The sequence below is a fragment of the Botrytis deweyae genome (genome assembly GCF_014898535.1).
Source record: "Botrytis deweyae strain B1 chromosome Unknown BDEW_013, whole genome shotgun sequence".
NCBI lineage: Eukaryota > Fungi > Ascomycota > Leotiomycetes > Helotiales > Sclerotiniaceae > Botrytis > Botrytis deweyae.
In genome coordinates this window covers 921,020-940,686 of record NW_024066220.1, presented here as the reverse complement: position 1 = coordinate 940,686, position 19,667 = coordinate 921,020, and the positions used below count along the sequence as shown (strand labels likewise).

Sequence of the window (19,667 nt, the reverse complement as noted above, 5' to 3'; positions counted from 1 at the left end):
GGGTTGTGGGTTGTGGGTTGTGGGTTGTGGGTTTAAACTGTTGTCTGTAGATTGTAGACTGTAGACTGTAGAATTGTATGAGTGTGAGTGTGAGTAATTATTTTGTATATACAATGAAGGATTTTGTATTTATTTAGGTAGGTGGTAGGTGGTAGGTAGTAGGTAGTAGATAGAATATAGAGATTGAGATGAGATGGAGATGGAGATGGAGATGAAGATAGAGATGAAGATTATTTTTATATGTTAAGTAGATAGATAGGTAGGTAGATAAATAATTTAGATAATTTAGATATATAGATATATATAGATATATATATTAACTATATAGTGTATATGTATTGTATGTATATTGTATAAAAAATAATAAGCGAATATAATTGTTATTGTAATTATAATTGTTGAGAAGTTACTAGGCATCTACTAGGTAGTTGATTTGTTTGGAGAGAAAGAGATTTAAGAGTAGAAGATGATTTAGGGAAAGATTTGGAAGTAGAAGATGAATGATTGAATGAATAATTGGATGATTAGTTTATAATGAGATATTCTGTAGATACTGAGTCTGAGTCTGAGGGCTGTATACTTCGTAAATAGGATGGGACTCGTAGGAGATGGCGAATAGATAGAGTATTCCGTATAGCGTGTTCGAGGGGTGGATTGGGTATGATATGGTGGGGTGGGGAGGAGAGATTGTGTAAGGTATGGTATATTGTAGTCTGTAGATTCGTATTGAATACGCGGATTATTTTGTAGGGATGACCGGTGGAGGTTGGTGTGTGTATATGTGTGTGTGGGGAGAGGTGGTACGGTGAGAGGGATTGGAGAGGGGATTGGAGAGAAGAGGAGAGAGGAGTGGGGGAGAGGGGGAGAGGGGGAGAGGAGGAGATAGAGGAGGATACCAAGCAGAGTAGGGTAGAGGAAATTGGGGAGGGAGGTGAGGGACGGATGGATGGATGGATGGATTGGAAGTATACATGCATGCATGCATTGTAGTCACGTGATGTTGTGCTGTATTGTGTTGTGATGTGATCCAATCATGGATGTGCTGAGAATGTATGTGTGGCTGGGTTCATTTGGGGATTGGATGTGGAGGGTTGGGTTGATCGCTAGATGATTGGGGAATTGGGGGTGAGAGATGGGAGATGGAGATGGAAATGAAAGATGGGAGTACTGTACTTATATGTAAGTATCATAGATAGACATATCATCACGGAGGAAACGCAAAAGTACAAAAGTGCGAAAGTATGATTTCAGATGTACGGAACGACGTATCAGTGCGAATGCGAGATGCGAGATGCGAGATGCGAGATGCGAGATGCGAATGCGAGTCAGAAGAGGAGGAGGGAGGGGATTGAGATGAGATGGGATGGGATGGTATGATATATACGGAGGTTGACGGTGTAAGTATTATAAAACACACCAAAAAGCAACCAAGCTTTTTCCTATTTTTATCATTTGGACCAATCATATCATCATACTGATTGAAAATTTATATAATGAACTCCAAACAATAAAAGTATTATAAATTTATTTTACCTCTAGCAAAATCACTCAAATTTATTGAAATTCATATTTTTCTTTTCAGAAATACTATTTTAAGTTTATTTAAAACCTATAAAAAGCTTTGAAAGCTTCAAAAACTTCAAAATTAAAAAAGTTGAAAATTTGAATAAAAGAAGAAATTTGAAAGGGAATAGCTGAATATCTAATAAAATTAATAAAAGCAGTATTGGAATTTCGTAAAATAGCAAATTTTATTAAAAATAGGGCTTATACGACTTACGCCTTTAACCTCCGTAATATGTATTACTGAAATGGATACTCGTAGTGGGATGGAGAAAATTGGAGATATCTATCAGTGTGCTATTTATATTGAGATTCGAGAAGACCCAAAAGATTTGAATTGAACATTGAATTGAACATTGAAGGGGGCAGGGAATTGTAGGTGAGAGAGAATGAATGGAATACGATTAGTAAGACACCTAGATAGGTCACTCTCTTGATTCTGGTTCGTTTGTTCGTAAGTTCGTAAGTTCATTCGCTCGTTTGTTCAATGGAGAAGAGAAGAGAAGAGGAGAGGAGAGGAGAAAGAGTTGAGGATTCCGAGGTAATACTAGTACTAGGTATGGACATATGTACATTGTACACCGTATGTGATCAAAAAGAATATACCTGCCGAGTATATTCAGTCCAATGGCATTGAATCATGTGTGCTGTGCCTCCTCATACGGTGGTAACTGTGCATTGAATCGACAGGACAATCGATATGACACTCTTGACATCCATCTTGACATCCATCTTGACATGATAATAAATTAAAATATTACATCAAAACCTCAAAATTGATCAAACCCCAAACCTCAAATTCCTCAATACAGTAACCACTGCGTTAATCTTACAAATCCTCATTGGTCACAAATGGAAAGAAAACAAAATGTGATGGAATGATTGGATATCAATGACCGAGGCTTGTTTGACGGACATTTATAATAATTTATGATAATTATAACAATTTATAACAACTTATAGTAGGTAATTACGGTAATTCCCCCTTTTGTCGGGGCATCGGGCCTTGTATCATGTATTGGCCGCGTCAATTGTGAGAGGCTAAGGACGCTAGTTAAGACACTAGAGAGCTTAGATTCTGGGGGGCTATGCAGATGCAGGAAAGTCAATGTGAAAAGGGTTTTGGGGGGAAAAGGAAAGGAGAAAGACTAAGAGAGAGGACCCTGATTGAAGTGAAGGTGAAGGTGAAGGTGAAGAGTGAAATTGAGGTCAAGTGAAGTGAAGTTTAATAATAATCATAATAATACCTAGGTAGTAATAATAATAATAATAATAAATTTGATGAGTTGATGAGTTGATTCGATTTTAATCTCAATTCCAATCTCAATCTCTCTCTCATCCTCATCCTCATCCTCATCCTCATCCTCAAACAAACAATCCATCAAATAATTTCACCACTTGTTATATCCTTTTACGCTACTGCCTATTTTATTCTGTTTATGGTTTTTTAATTGTGAATACCTACCTACATACTCTTCCCCTTGATTCACTCTTGCATTGTGATTTACTACTTTCTTTTTCTCTTCTATTCAATCCTTTGGTCCTTTCCTTTCCTCTTCTACTTTTACCAAGACTTTTCGTCATCACATGGCAGTTATTCCGCTCTTTATTATCTCACCATAAATATATTTGCTTGGAGTTGGAGTGCGACGACGAAGGAGAAGAAGACGAAAAGAATTTCGATTATCCCAAGAACAAAACCACACAACGAAGAGGGTTACCGATTCAATAATACCAAAAACTCGTCAGATGAAGGACAACTTCTATCAGAACTCCGAAAAATAATCTCATCATGGGAATCAAAAGTCAACTCTACCGCATGTCGCGATCATCGTCCCCTCGATACGCTCCTCTCCCCCGCAATTCCCTCGATGCCAACGACTTTACCTATGAATACAAAGATACATCGGTTTCCTCGCGGCGTATCGCATCGAAACTCCTCCGAGCCTTGAGAAGGATCTGCAAACCGACATATATCTTCCTCTTCTTCATCCTGTTTCTATGCTGGCAGGTTATCTTCAATGCCAGTTACACCAATCCTCCGAAATTCTCGATACCTAGCGACGAAAAGGTATTTATCGCAGCGAACATTGTCGATTCGAAAATGATAGATGGGCTTTGGGGCGATAATCTGGTTGCGCTGGTGAATGCGATTGGAAAGGAGAGGGTTTACGTTAGTGTGTATGGAGGACCGAAAGATTCCTTGAAGCGATTGAGCGCGAGGTTACATGGTGTGCAGAAGAAAATTGTGGCAGAGTCAGACGATGTTATTGATCTTTCCACTTTACATCGCATTACTTTACCTAGTGGAGCGACGAGAGTGAAGAGAATTGAATATTTGGCTGATGTGAGGAACAAGGCTTTGGATCCCATGACTTCTGGCGAGGTGAAGGAGAAGTATGAGAGAGTGCTTTTCTTGAATGATGTAATCTTTGAGGTCGAGGGTGCGATGAGATTACTGTGGGGGACAAATGTCAATGAAGAGGGGAAGGCCGAGTACAAGGCGGTTTGCGGTGCGGATTTTATTACGAGCTGGAAGTACTATGATACATATGCTACAAGGGATACCGAGGGTTATAGTATCGGTGTACCAATCTTTCCATGGTTTGGAGGAAAAGGAGAAAGCACCAGCCGAAATGATGTTTTGGCTGGAAAGGATGCGGTCAGAGTTAAGAGTTGTTGGGGAGGGATTGTCGCTTTCGATGGGAGGTTTTTTCAAAAGGAAGTCGCAAAGTCGACCACTTCGAAGTCGAAAGAAAGAGAACCCAAGGACTCGGATCATATCTACGAGCGGACATCCTCGGTCGCAGAACTTCCACTCAAATTTCGATCCGAACCAGAATCTTTCTGGGATTCTTCCGAATGTTGTCTTATTCACGCTGATATCCTCGCAACACCCGATTTCCCAGATTATACTACAAATACCCGAGAAGATTGGGGTGAAGGAATTTTCATGAATCCTTTTGTGAGAGTGACATACGATGCGAAATCATTCCACTATATCAAGTATGCGAAGCGATTTGAAAGATTATTCACTCCATGGCAAGCGATCATCAACCATTTTGCGCATCTTCCGCGATTCAATGATAGGAGAATGGAGAATGAGGGAGATATTGTGGAGGATAGATTATGGATTCCTAATTCGTTTACACCCGCGCAAGAGCAAGCTATGATTGATTTACAAAAGAATTTTGGTGGAAAATATGGAAAGGCTTCTAGTTCCACGGACAAGAAGAAGCAAGAAAGGAGAGGTGTGGGCGATGAGGATTCGACCTGGCAAGGAATCGATTCCTTTCAAGCGTCGTCCTCATCATCACATTTTTCCGCAATAGTTGGAGGTCTGAAATCTCGTGCAAAGACTTCTCCACCATCGAGAATCATGCATGCGAAACGACAGATAACACCAAGTGATGGGGCGTTAGCAAAGCCAAAGGGATACTGGGAGAGAGAGGGACATTATGTGGATTATGAGAGAGTAGCCCGAAAAGGAGGATACTGCGGAGTAAGACAATTGACGATTTTGAGGGAGGGAGTTATTGGAATTGGAGAAAAGGGATGGGTAAATCTCCGAGGAGAGGTACCACCTAGGGAAGCTAATGCGACGAGGGTATAAGTCATTACCATCTGTTTGTTTGGCTGGATGGAAGCAGGAAGGAGGAGGAGGAGGAGGAATTCCGATTGATTGATTGATTGACGAGTTGAAGATAAACCATTTTGTTGTTGTTTTTTTGGCGAATAAACTGCATGTGCTATGTATTGGGATATAAAATAGATCGATTGGCTTTAACACCTCTGACAAATGGCTAGTCGGGGAATGATGGGAGTAGGGCGTTGAAGAGTTTTTTCTTTTTTTTTTGTCTTTTTTGGTGGATGAATGGATGGGCGGATATGCATATGAATATATCTGTTATTTATCTACCTACCTACCTACTTACCTATTCATGGATATATATAAGGAATAGGGGTTTCTTGTAGATAGGATATTCTATTTTGAGTTTTTGGGGAGGGATGGAGAGATGGATGAATGGATGGATGGATGAGATGGGTTGAGATGGGTTGAGATGGGTTGAGATGGGTTGAGATGGGTTGAGATGGGTTGAGATGGGTTGAGATGGGTTGAGATGGGTTGAGATAGGTTGAGATGGGTTGAGATGGGTTGAGATGGGTTGATATGAGTTGAGATGAGATAAATAGGGAAATTATATTCTTTTAATATTCTGGATTGTGTTTTGTTGTGCTTTTTGGGGTGTGTGATGTAATATGGTGTGGTTTGATATGGTATAGTGTGATGGTGTGGTGCTTGTGAATGTAAATGTGAAGGGAGGTGAGAGGTAAGAGGTGAGAGGTAAGAGGTAAGAGGTGAGAGGTAAGAGGTGAGAGGTAAGAGGTAAGAGGTAAGAGGTAAGAGGTAAGAGGTAAGAGGTAAGAGGTAAGAGGTAAGAGGTAAGAGGTAAGAGGTAAGAGGTAAGAGGTAAGAGGTAAGAGGGGAGAGAGGAGAAATAGATAGTTATAACTATTATGAGTTTTTGCTATTGGTTGTTCATCTTTCCTTTCGCCCTTCTCCTTTCCTCTTCTTCTCCCTTCCTCCCTTCCTCCCTTCCTCCCTTCCTCCCTTCCTCCCTTCCTCCCTTCCCTCCCTTCCTCCCTTCCTCCCTTCCCTCCCTTCCTCCCTTCCTCCCTTCCTCCCTTCCTCCCTTCCTCCCTTCCTCCCTTCCTACCCAGCATGAAATATGAGTAATAAGGTTGAGTAATAAGTAATAAGTAGATATCTATAGTATTCATAGGTACTAGATATATATAGGTGAGGTCATAATAGGGGAAGAGAGAGTTTGAGAAAGAAAGCGATAGTTTGAGGGGAAGGATAAGAATATAAGAATGCGAAGGAGAGAAGGATAAGGATATAAGTAGATTATTTATAAATACTAGACATTTTTAGCAAAGATTAATAATAGGGGAAAAGAGAGCTCACAGGGGAAAAAAGAGAGAGTTTACAGGAGAAATAGGAGGATATGAGAATATAAGAAAGAAGGATAAAGATATAAGAAAGTAAAGAAGAGAAGAAAGAGAGCGTTTAAGGAGAAGGAAGAGAGAGGAGAGGCCGAGTTTGGGAGCCGGAGAGTTTCGGAGCGGACGACGCCGAGACACGGCGAGAGCGTTTGAGGAGAAGGAGAGTTTACGGGAGAGGAGAGGAGACAGAGCACGGGGATAGGAAAAAGCAGCTTGCGGGAAGAAAGAGTTTAAGGAGAAAGAGCGCGTTTAGGAGACGAGAAGACATATAAGAATATAAGAAAGCCGAATAAGATATAAAAAACTTGAAAGTATTATAGGTTATAAGCTAGCTATATAGGTTATCATATATATATCGAAATCGAGGGATTAGACTAGTCTTAGTCTTTATAGGCGCTGGCTCGTATTCACAACTAAATCGCTTTGAAACACGTGATTTTTATAAAACAGTATATGATATTCCTATTTTCTTATTCTATATTCGGAGGGGAAAGGTCTTATTTTATACTTTTTCCTATCAATCTAGCTTTCTACTATTGTAGATCTCTTCCTTTTCGGCTATTCTATTAAATAAAGCTCTTCTTTCTTATTCCTTATTCGATTTCACTATAATTACGTCAACCTAGCTATATATGAGTTGAAAGAGCTAATAAAGAATCGGTTTTCCGGCCGTTCTAGGCTAAGGGCCTTAAGCGATGATCACGTGATATGATCATGTGATATGATCATGTGATTTGGTCAGGTGATCCTGTGATTCGCTCCCAGTACACTATATGAATATAGAACTATATATATATATATATATATATATATATATAAAAAGATATATTATTATATTATTTTTATATAAAAATAATAAAAAGAAAAAAAGAGTTTAAGAAGAAGAAAGAGTTTGAGGAGAAGGAGAGGAGAAGAAGAAAAGAAAGAGAGAGTTTGAGGAGAAGAGAGAGTTTGAGAAGAAAGAGAAAGTTTGAAGGGAAGGAAAAGGGAGTTTAAGAAGAAAAAAAGAGTTTGAAGGGAAGAAAGAGGGAGTTCAAGAAGAAAGAGAGAGTTTGAGGAGAAGGGGAGAGTTTAAGGAGAGGAAAAGGAAGTTTGAGGAGAAGGAAGAGAGACTTTGAGGAGAAGGAAAAGAGTATTTAAGGAGAAAGAGAGAGCTTGAGGGGAAGAGAAGAATATAAGAATATAAAGAAAAGGAGGAGAAGAATATAAGAAAGTAAAGAAAAGAAAGAAGAGAGAGTTTAAAAGAAAAAGAGAATTTAAGAAGAAAGAGAAAAATATAAGAATATAAAGAAAAAAAAGAATAAAAATATAAAAATATGAAGAAAAGAAGAAAGAAAGAGTTTAAAGAAAAAGAAAAGAATATAAGAATGCGAAGGAGAGATTTGGAATTAGGTAGGTAGGTTGTTTTTAATTGTATAGCTGTTAATCTTAATTGGATTTGTATATTTATACTTGTATATTTGTACTTGTTTAGCTGAAGATATCTACTTAATAGGTAGATAGGTAGGTAGGTAGATATTCATTTGTATTTTGTATTTTGTATTTTTGTATTTTTGTATTTTTGTATTTTTGTATTTTTGTATTTTTGTATTTTTGTATTTTTGTATTTTTGTATTTTTGTATTTTTGTATTTTTGTATTTTTGTATTTTTGTATTTTTGTATTTTTGTATTTTTGTATTTTGTATTTTGTATTTTTGTATTTTGTATTTTTGTATTTTTGTATTTTTGTATTTTTGTAGTAGAGTATGAGATGGAATGGGATGGGATGGGATGAGATGGGATGGAATAAGTAAGATGAGTGAGTGAGATGAGATAGGATAAGATAAAATAAGAATAAAATAAGAATAAAATAAGAATAAAATAAGAATAAAATAAGAATAAAATAAGAATACAATAAGAATAAAATAAGAATAAAATAAGAATAAAATAAGAATAAAATAAGAATAAAATAAGAATAAAATAAGAATAAAATAAGAATAAAATAAGAATAAAATAAGAATAAAATAAGAATAAAATAAGAATAAAAAAATCCTTTTTAGTGGTAAAAAAAACAAGGAAATCTAATATTAAATATTAAATAATTTACTAACTAGCTAGCTAACTAGATTAAATAGATAAATAGTTGAATGAATAGATAAATTATAAACCTATACGATATGATTTAAATATAAATCGAGAAAAACATGTATTTTTTAAGATTGAATATTTAGATAATTAGATAGTTTTATATGAATTTAGATTAGATTTAAGTAGATAGATTTGAAGTAGATTAGATTGATGAAGTAGATTAGATTTGAAGTAGATTAGATTAGATTTAGATTAATTAGATTTGGATTCACGTAGATTCACATAGATTAGAATTAGAATTTATATTAGTAAGATTAATTATTATTTTATAGAGGAGTTTTAAAGAGTTAGAGTAGTAATTAATATAAAAATATTTACTTATAGTAGGGATTTGAAATTAAGAATATTTTTATGTTTTGATATTTTGATATTTGATATAATATTATATTATATTGTTTTTTGTGATTATGTTTTATATAAATAAAATTCTTATTATTATAGTTAATATTGATATTAATATGAATAGGAGAAAGGTAGAGGGAAATAGATAAGAGTTATCTGAATATTTTATTATATATTATAATATTTTATAATCTAATTGCTAGAAAAATTTATTATTTTCTAGAGAAATTAAAATTAAGATATAATTAATTATAATTATTAATATTAAAATTATTAATGAATTTCGAAATGAGAGTAAGTGGAACGTATTAGGTATATACTTACACTATTGAACGAAAAAGAATTTTCAGATTTCCGTATTTGTAGAATTCTTTTTTCTTCTTTTATTATTTAATATAAATAAAAGTTAGCCTTAAGATCTTTATTCTTGTTATATTTAAGTTTAATTTATTTATTAAATTTTTATTAAATTTTTATTAGATTTAAGAGATTTAAGAGATTTAAGAGATTTAAGAGATTTAAGAGATTTAAGAGATTTAAGAGATTTAAGAGATTTAAGAGATTTAAGAGATTAAGAGATTTAGAGATTTAAGAGATTTAAGAGATTTAAGAGATTTAAGAGATTAAGAGATTTAAGAGATTTAAGAGATTTAAGAGATTTAAGAGATTTAGACTTAAAGATGCCTTCGGCGCTCTCATGCGAACTAGAAGCGAGAGGCTAGCGAAATCTATTTATTATTATTATTATTATTATTATTATTATTATTATTATTATTATTATTATTATTATTATTATTATTATTATTATTATTATTATTATTATTATTATTATTATTATTATTATTATTATTATTATTATTATATTAGTACTAGCCGTTGTTGAAAAAGAATTTAAAGTCTACAAATTCATAGGGTTTCAAAATTATTATTGTTTTTATATAATAATATATCTTTTTATATATATATATATATATATAGTTCTATTTTCATATAATATACTAGTAGCGAATTACAGAATCACCCGACCAAATCACCTGATCGAATTACATAATTATATCACGTGATTGTCGTTTAAAGCTCTTAACCTAGAACGGCCTGAAAATCAATTCTTTATTAGCTCTTTATTAGTTATTTTAATTTATACATAGTAAGATCGATATAGTATTAGTAAAATCGAATAAGAAATAAGAAAGAAGAGCTTTATTTAATGGAATAGCCGGATTAGGAAGATCTATAGAAAGTGGAAAGCTAGATTAGTAGGAAAAAGTATAAAATAAGACTTTTCCCCCTCGAATATAGAATAAGAAAATAGGAATATCATATACTGTTTTATAAAAATCACGTGTTTCATAGCTATTTAGTTGTTAATACGAGCCAGCTTCCTATAATAGACTAATACTAGTCTATTCCCTCTTATATTCTATATATACTATATACTTATATACTAGCTTATAACCTACGATAATTATTATAATAATTAAAAAGAAAAAAGAAATTCTACGAATCCGGAGTCTGAAAAATTCTTTTTCCCCGACGGCTAGTAATCTAAATTATTAAAGAAATTTTTCAATTTATTTTTAAATATTTTTGTTATAAATTTATATAAGCTTTCAATTGAAAAAGTTTAGGATTTTTAACTTGTTATACTTTTTCTAACCTTATACAAAATAAGCGAATTTTTTTAATTTTTTTTAATTTTTTTAATTTTTCAAAAATATTATAATAATTTTTTTTGAGAATTTAAATGATTCTCAATTTAGATTTAATATAGTTTTTAATTTAATCATATATAGTGATTAATAAACCAGGGTATAGAAACTCGAATAATTGAATATTTCAGCCGGAAAAGCGTTACATGTGTAGTAAGTAGGTTTCAGAACTCTTATATCACGTGCCCTCAAAGCACGTCAAGTTATTGTATCATCACGTCAACCATGCGCGAGCCAAATAATCTACGATGTACGCGGCAGAACCCCACAATCGGGAAGTGGGCGGAAATGGAAATTCATCTGGATTGGATGGTGGGCTGGGCTGGGTGAGAGATATGTGAGGGAGGGGTGCACAAATCAGTGGGTGGTGTGGGTTTGGGTTTGGGGTGTGCGTGTGAATCTTCTTGGGATGGATAGGATGGATGGGATGGGATGGAATGGGGGGTTTTGGTGCGAGAGAAAAGACTTGAGAGAGGCGGGATGAGAGACATGGGATGATCGTGGATCTGTATCGAGATTTTCATGTGTGTATCATGCAAGTGCGTGCATGCATGTTTGTTGGATTTTAGAGGAGAGGAAAAATGGGGAGATGGTCGGGGGGCCTTTCTTTTTGGGGGGATAATTGTATATATATTTGAGTAGTGGACGGATATTGGGGATTTTTTGATTTGATTATTCTTCTGTTTGGTAGTTTGAGACGTGGTGGTCTATGTGAAATTGTATTTTTTGGTACTTTGGAGAAGATTTGGAAGCAAGCAAGAAGCAACAAGCAAGCAAGAAGAATTGAACAACATGGGTGCTCAAGAGACATACGATGGGCCATTCAAAGCAACCGGTGATGAGGAAGTCGCAGCTATAAGCGTTGAAGATAATGTACAGCCCGATTGGACGGAGGAGGAGGAACGATTGGCCAAGAGAAAGTGAGTGATATGCTCCCCATACGAATATCGCGCGCTGTGGTTTTGCACTTCTGGAGGACTCACCATGGTTTCAGAATCGATTTTATTCTTCTACCGATTCTTGGACTAGCGTTTTTTGCTCTGCAGTTAGATAGAGGGAATATTGCAAATGCGTTGACGAGTACTATCACGACGGATCTGGGTGTTACGACGAATCAGATTAATGCAGGATCGAGTATTTTATCCGCGGGAATCGTGGTGTTGGAGATTCCTAGTAATGTTTTATTGCAGAAGGTATATTGGTCCTCTTGGGGAGCTACTCACTCCAATTCTTCAGAAACATAGAACTAAGATTTCCCTAGATTGGACCACAGAAATGGCTCGCAGGTCAAATCTTGGCTTGGGGATTCGTCGCTACTTTTCAAAATTTCATCACGAATTACTCGGGATATATCGTTACTCGTCTCTTGCTGGGATTGTGTGAAGCAGGGTTTATTCCCGGGGCTCTCTATACGATGTCTCTCTGGTATAAGAAATCTGAATCGAGTTTGAGGATATCGATATTCTTTCTAGGGAATCTTTTGGCTTCGGCAACGACTTCTCTGATTGGGGCGGGCATTTTGTCAATGTCGGGGAGATATGGTATTGCGGGGTGGAGATGGTTATTTATCAGTAAGTTTTTGTCTGATGAGTTTGATTTTCAGCCTGCGATGCGGTAGATTGACTTGCTATTGCATAATAGTCGAAGGATTGATAACCATCGGAATCGGCTGTATTTTCATTCTCTTCCTCCCTCCTAGCGTCTCAAATGGCTCTCCGCTTATCAGCGCTGGTAAATGGAGTTACTTTACTCCCCGCGAACAATACATTCTCGTGCGACGAATCCTCCTCGATGATCCTGCAAAAACCACTGGACAACTCCAGATCTCTGGAAAAGAAGTCCTGAGAACGATCATCAAACCAAGGATATTGGTTCACAACCTCGTTACTTTAACATCTACAATTTCTGTTAGCGCGGTACAAGGTTATGGTCCTTCGATCATCAAAAGTCTAGGCTTCAAAACTGTACGAGCGAATGCTATGGCATCGGTTGGGAATTTTATCGCAGCGTTTGTGGTAGTGATTCTTGGATTCGTTGCGTTAGTATCCCCTTTGCAACTATGCAGAATCTCAAACTAACTGTCTCAATTCCAGAGATAAAACAGGCCGTCGTGGCCCTGCAGTCGTTTTCGGCGCTACTTGGTGCGTGATCGCATACGCATGTTTACGCATTTCCATTGGAGAAAGTAAATGGCATCGCTATGCAGCAGTTGTGTTTTCCATGGCTACGAATTCAAATGTCCAGTTAGTTATTCCTGCATTCACTATCCATTGCTCAAATTTACCTGAAAATAACTAATCCCTTCTAGCATCCTCAACGTCTCCTGGCTCTCCATCAACTGCAAATCTCCCCAAGAACGTAGTATAGCCATGGCGATGATCATCATGGCCGCCAATTCAGCGGCGATTGCAGGATCCCAAGTCTTCCGCACGGCGGACGCCCCGCTGTACACGCATGCCTTTACGGCGATGTATATACTTGCCGCGGCGACGTTTGTCATTGTTGTGGGGTTGATGGTGTGGTATATTTTTGCGAATAGGAGGTTAGGGAAGAAACCTGAGGTGGTACAGGGAGGGTTGAAGATGGAGGGGGAGAGTGGGGAGGAAGGAAGTTTGGAGGTGGTGAAGAGATGGTGGTGGACTTGGTGAGGTTGGGTGATTTGAATAGATGGAATGGAGGTGGGGGATTGGGATTATTATTCTTGAATTAATGTTTTCGTTGTGGTGAGGATGCTATTGGATTTAATGAATGAATGAATGAATGAAGGACCCAACGATACAGGTTACTGACTTGTTGTCTTGATATAAATCCCTCGGGAAATTCTGTTTCAAGACTCGTGATTCATAGTCCAAATAATCTCCTCTTCTACATAGATGAGGCAGATCAGAAGAAGAAGGGAAAGGAAAGACTTTGATCCAAGAATAAAAAGAGAGGAGTGACGAGGTAAGTTAGTGAAATGATATAGGATGGAAGATTAATACTACACCAACAGCTAGTAACGTGTGAAATCCTAGAGTTGAAATATACATATTTATATTTGATATACTGAAAAGTAACAGCGAAACGCTTTATTTTTGATGCTTCCACAGTGCCACTCGTATCTAGATAACATCAAGTCTTCAGAGGATTATTTAATTTGTGCCCAGAAGCTTATGTTGTAGATACAGACAAGATCTCATATCAATTCTACCCCACCTCGGGATCAACATTTATCTACCCAAGACAGTTCACACACAAACCATATAAAAAGCATACAGAAACAAAGATTTCACATCTTCCTCACTCTCAACTTTACAAACAATGCCCTCCTCATTCCAAAACAAAACCATCCTCATCACCGGCGCCGGAAGCGGCATCGGTCGAGCCACCGCCATCAAATTAGCCTCTCTGGGCGCCTCTCTCTACCTATCCGACATAAATCCCGAGTCCGTTTCCCAAACCCGCGAACTGTGTCCGCAACTCGAATCATGCTCCCCACAGAAATTCCACACGCATTCTCTAGACGTCAGTGATTCCCAAGCATGCAATACATACATCCTCGATCTCGTGCGCGAACAGGTCACTATCAATCACGTGTTTAATTGCGCGGGGATTAATCCGACCGCGATACCGATCGAGGATGTCTCGGATGAGTATTGGGATCGCCTGATGAATGTTAATCTGAAAGGGACGTTTAATATCACCCGAGCGGTTGCTCCGCACCTCACATCGGGGTCTTCATTTGTTAATGTATCGTCGGTCTGCGGGATGGTTCCCGTGTCGCAGTTTTCGGTCTACTGCGCGACGAAGTACGCGGTGGTGGGGTTCTCGAAATGTATGGCGTTGGAGTTGGGGGGTCGGGGGGTCAGAACGAATGTGGTGGCGCCGGGGTATATTGATACTCCGACCAATGTGTCGGTGCTAGGGGGACAAGAGGAGGTGAGGAAAATGGAGGGGGCGGTGGCGAGTGGGAGGTTTGGCTTGCCTGAGGAGGTGGCGGATGTGGTGGCTTTTTTGATGGGTGACGAGGCGAGGTATGTGAATGGGAGTGTGGTGGAGGTTAATGGGGGGATGGCTCATTGAGGGGGTGAATATAGGATCGAATTGTGAGAGGGGTGTTGGCTCCGGGTGAGCTTTGGGGTAGATATGGTTGGGAGTTTGTCAGGTGATACTATACCAATGTTTTGGTTGAACACTTACAGAGCGGGTTGGAAGAAAATAACCAAAAGCTTCAGGATATAATGTGAGATGTTTAAGCACTCTAGATCTTTGGAAGGCTGTTCATGCGTAAGATTGGATAGGCTTCCAGGCTGTCTATAGATTCCGATGTAGTGTTGGATAAAAATCTGATAATTTGAGAGAGTACAATATGGAATGTTACTATTTATGAAATCGAAATGCAATCAGTCAGCTCCTAGCATCAGATGAGACTACGTGATACCTATTATGCTCTCATATTTCAATAGATTTGGGTTTGAAATATGTGGAATTTATGCTTAGTAATATAAAATACTTTAGTTATTCAGCAGGAGGATTGCTGGAAAGACCAGATGAGATTGTATTGGAGAACTGGATCTTGGAGAAGTTCGAATAAATAAAGGCTGATAGATTCGGACGAAAAGGGAGTTGCTAATAGAGTAGGTAGGTTTGAACAATGGAAACATATAATCTGGTTTACGGGCGAGATATCGCTAGACGTGAAAGTTTTTATAGACCGAATGATATATTGGACTTGAAGCTATTCGGCTTAGATGAAAGGTTAATTTATATGCTCGACTTGTCCCGTCTTACTCCACATCCCGTACCGTGTGGACCGTTTCTTTGAGATATGTATCCACCCATGCGCCATACATACCAACCAATTAACATTCCCGTTTGGATCCACCCAGCAGAAATTTTCATTTCACGCACAATGCAATAATATAGTTTAAAACCGAACATACTCGGCATCAAACAGAGCAAACATCAAAGCTTCTGACTTTGAGATATCAAGCTTCTGTGGTCCAATGGTTAGGATTCCACCCTTCCAAGGTGGAGGTTCGTGTTCGATTCACGGCAGTTGCACTTCCGTTTTGCTTTTTGTTTGCTTTTTGTTTGCTTCTAAGTACTGATCTGTTTGGTTAATACAAAATACCTTTGTTTTTGGTCTCGCTACTCATTAGGGGGGTTCAATTTTTGTTTGATATAAATTATCTACCTGATTATTTGGATACTTATTGTCCTTCTTTGCTTACCTAGTGCGTGGTATTTGGACAAGTGGATAATCGTATTACCGTGGTGGAATGCATGATTTTTTAAAGCACGAGGTGCCCTACTGTACAAGTTCTTCGATAAAGTTAATGAGATACAAAAGCTTTTTACTATTTTCATTTCTTCAAAGGTTCTCCGGTCTGTTGCTGGTCAGATATCCATATACGAGATAGTGGGATAGAAATCTAAATCGAGACCACCATAAGAATATTGCGATGACTAATCTCATTCTTGCAACCACCACCTCGCGCCATGAACACTATCAATTGTTCATGCCAGACGAAATGGTTTCCTTGCGGACTTTCGATCCATTGCTATAATTTTCTTCCTCAACATATTGGTCTGGGATGTAAATGTAACATGAAAATCCATATACTCTGAGAGCTTGCTAACATGTGCGAATAGGGAAATAATCAATGTTCTCGCACTTCCATCTGATCCCTTCATCGATGAATACGCGAATGAACGATGGCAATGGACATGCCATTTGACATTGCTTTGCTATAGAAGCTGCGAAAACTTCTCAACCATGACATTAATTGATTTCTACAGAGATTGACAGGAACGCTATTAATTAATGAGGAATATGGTAGAGATGCGGCGAAAGTTCTCCGGCTCCATTCACGGTGTATGGATTGGCAAGTTGCGATTTCGATACTCTGAGACTACTGGGAGATAACTTTCTTGAATTTTCGGAATGAATGATTTTTCTTGGGTAGGGAAGTTATACTGCTCTGTTTTAATGTCTGAGGTTGGTTTGGATACTCAAGTGGGTTAGGTTAGTTGGTTTCTTACATTTTGAGATGAGCTTCCAAACCAACGATCTATATAAACCTGCTTCATATATCATAGAGCATAGAGCATGGAACCGCAACCGCCATTCATATCAGTTTACCATATGTTTTCTACTGTTCAGTATTCACGAAAGCTCTCCATACTTCCCCGCCTTATCCATATATCTATAGCCAGCCCCAAGCTCAACTCCCTTAACATCGATGTTCGAAATAGTGTCAACCTCTGTCTCCACACCGACTTCTACTCGACCTTCTGTAATCCTCAATGCTTGTTTCTGTCGTCATATTTGTGGATCTGAATATCGTAATCGGCCATGGTCATTTCTAGGCGCGCTGCAAAGGCGGTCGTGATAACCGCAGTAACTGTCCATTGACTGTCTGTGTTTGTTCCCATAGTTTTAGCGGCTATGTTGATAATTTCTCATAGCACGAATTCTTCGACGATAGTTTCTCTGGTTTTTACGCAATCGGTTGGGTATATGGAAAGACACTACACCAGTGATTTTAACGGAGAGATTAGTCAGAGAATCCTTGGTGATTAATCACTATATCCGGTATTTAATTGATGATCGAAAATAGGAGGAACTGGAATGTCGTGAATCATCTCAACTGCGAAGATTGGATTGTATTGGTATCAACTTGGTTGATAAGTATAAAGTACTTTAGTCTTTTATGGTTATATTTGTTCTTGATCATTATTATCTATGGGAAGCTAGTACTTAACATAGGGAAGCGCTAGCTAATACAGTGCCCTCAATGATCACATGATCGATATCCCGACAGATTGGTTAGGGGTGATGGTGGTAGCTCTGCTCTCTTATATTGTTGGTCCTATCATCGGGTGGCGTATCGTATTCGGCATGATACAGACGTATTAGGAATCAGTTAGCTACCTGCACCAGCTGCTGTTGTTCTGTGTGAATCAAGTATTCTTGGGAATCATTAGAACTTGTGTAGAATATAATGACTGGGAGGTGGAAAGGTTCGACGCGCAATTTCCTTCTTGGAAAGTGAAAGAATTGGAGGTTCCTCTCCATCGAGAGTAAAAGTAATCTAATTCTAGTATCTTTCAGTAACTATGGTGTAGATGTCAAAGACCGCCAATCCGAACGCAATTTTTCTGCTAATCAACTTATCTCAATGGGCGAGACTATCTTAAGGATTAGAAATTTCTCTGGAATTTTCGTGGCCCACAGCTGAAGACTTGCCGTGCTGTTGCTCAGTTACCTTCATTACTATCAGTGAGATTTGGCTTTAGGTCAGCAGGGAAATGCTCTCAGTAATTCGCTGAAACATGATTGTTTTATGGTTTTGGAAAGAAAGTTTACTTTGCCAACATGCCTCCTTGTTCATGATTCTACCCCTTTTGAGTTCGTGGATCGGCCACAGAGTCTACACTGTCTCAGCAATACAAACAAATTTCCTCAAATATCATCATATAAATAATCAGGCTGTCGCAGACTGCTTCCAGGAACTTCCCAAGTCGCTGCATTCATGCTCGTACAACGATCGTATGGTTCCAGCATTGTTGCGCCGGGGATTAAGAACACGACTAGATGGGATATCTGGGCGAGAATTACGGCTGGGCATGTCATTGAATCTTCAATATGAAGAAGACTAACTCGGCATTGAGCGATGGTGAACAATGAACCGATGGAGCACAGGCTAGCACAAGAAATTCTCCTTTTGAAACAGCGTCAGGAAAGAGCATTGAGAATCTTGAATTCTAAAGTGAAATCATGAGCAATCGTACAATTATCCCAAAAATCCAACACATATTGAGAGAAATTTTCGATCTATGATGAAAGAACTCGCTGCAACTTGGGCTATTAGAAACAGTGGATTAGCATGATAGCTCGTACTATACTTAGTTCTTAAAGAGGAAGATGGATCATAGCTATTTTCATAAATTCAGATTGTGTTTCAATCCGAACTCGTATGCTCGAAGAGCATCCATTAAGTGACAAAATCATCAAATGTTACCAACTCAGTATGAAAAGAAATGAGTGCTGACGAAGAAGTAAATGATGCTTACGAGAGACAGAGAATGGATTTTGTAAAATATCATCAGCCTCAATACGAAGTTTGCTTGCGTCAGATTAGGAATCCTCTCTTCCGAGCAAACTTGGGCTTTGGCGGGGAAATTTGAAATCCCAGTTTGCCACAATCTTCCTGCAGCATCGAGCAAGATTTCCAATTTTAAGTAGAAAAATAATCCTTTACCAAATTGCCGGTATCAAACATCAAACATCGAGTACAATATGTAACGTGAACACGGTTAATTCGATGCCGGTAGATAACAACGGGAGTGTGATTGGCTCCACAAAGAATTGGGACAAATATAGAAAGAATGTATCTTTACTCCCATGCATTCCTTCAGGACTTGTACGCCAGCCTTGTACAACATGCTGAATATAGACTTTGGAGAAAGTACTGAAGTGACATTGTGATCTTGTATTCCCTGATCATCTGGTTCTTATCGAAATGAAGGAGGGAAACACAAACAAACGATATTAAGAAGGTGGTCAGAAGCTTAAATTCAAGAATAGATGAGAGGGAGTGTGCATTTAATAGGCTATGAACCTGATTAAGAAAGAAGGATTCTTCATCTCGTAGTCAGCAATTGGTGCTCGGAATTCCTGAATTAGCGGGACACACACAATACACCCATCAGCCAATGAAATCAATTATTTCTTCTGGGGATGAGGACTTCACGTGTTCTCGATAAGATAATCTTATAATGAGCATCCATATGGAAAAGTAGATTATTAGCAAAATTTCAATCCTTCGCGGCTGAGTCGTTTACACGAAAGTCGAAAGGAGTTTAGCTTCAGGGATCCCGTTTCATTAGATAAGCAGAAAGCCCCCAACACCAAGCTGAATAATGACAGTGTG

General features: G+C 37.9%; 3 protein-coding genes across 3 annotated transcripts; all 3 read left to right on the top strand.

The window, feature by feature from the left end:
- Positions 1-3,355: 3,355 nt before the first annotated feature.
- Positions 3,356-5,176, top strand: EAE98_006411 (uncharacterized protein; the record flags this gene model as incomplete). Its single annotated transcript, XM_038954034.1, has 1 exon — positions 3,356-5,176. One exon carries the CDS (start codon positions 3,356-3,358, stop codon positions 5,174-5,176), a length of 1,821 nt encoding a protein of 606 aa, XP_038809824.1.
- Positions 5,177-11,541: 6,365 nt separating this feature from the next.
- EAE98_006410 (uncharacterized protein) lies at positions 11,542-13,397 on the top strand (the record flags this gene model as incomplete). The annotated part of the gene is made up of 6 exons (XM_038954033.1): positions 11,542-11,669; positions 11,744-11,942; positions 12,011-12,320; positions 12,391-12,787; positions 12,843-12,992; positions 13,058-13,397. 6 exons carry the CDS (start codon positions 11,542-11,544, stop codon positions 13,395-13,397), a joined length of 1,524 nt encoding a protein of 507 aa, XP_038809823.1.
- Positions 13,398-14,049: 652 nt separating this feature from the next.
- On the top strand, positions 14,050-14,811 carry EAE98_006409 (uncharacterized protein; the record flags this gene model as incomplete). The annotated part of the gene is made up of 1 exon (XM_038954032.1): positions 14,050-14,811. The coding sequence occupies one exon, from the start codon at positions 14,050-14,052 to the stop codon at positions 14,809-14,811; it is 762 nt and encodes a 253-aa protein (XP_038809822.1).
- Positions 14,812-19,667: the final 4,856 nt, after the last annotated feature.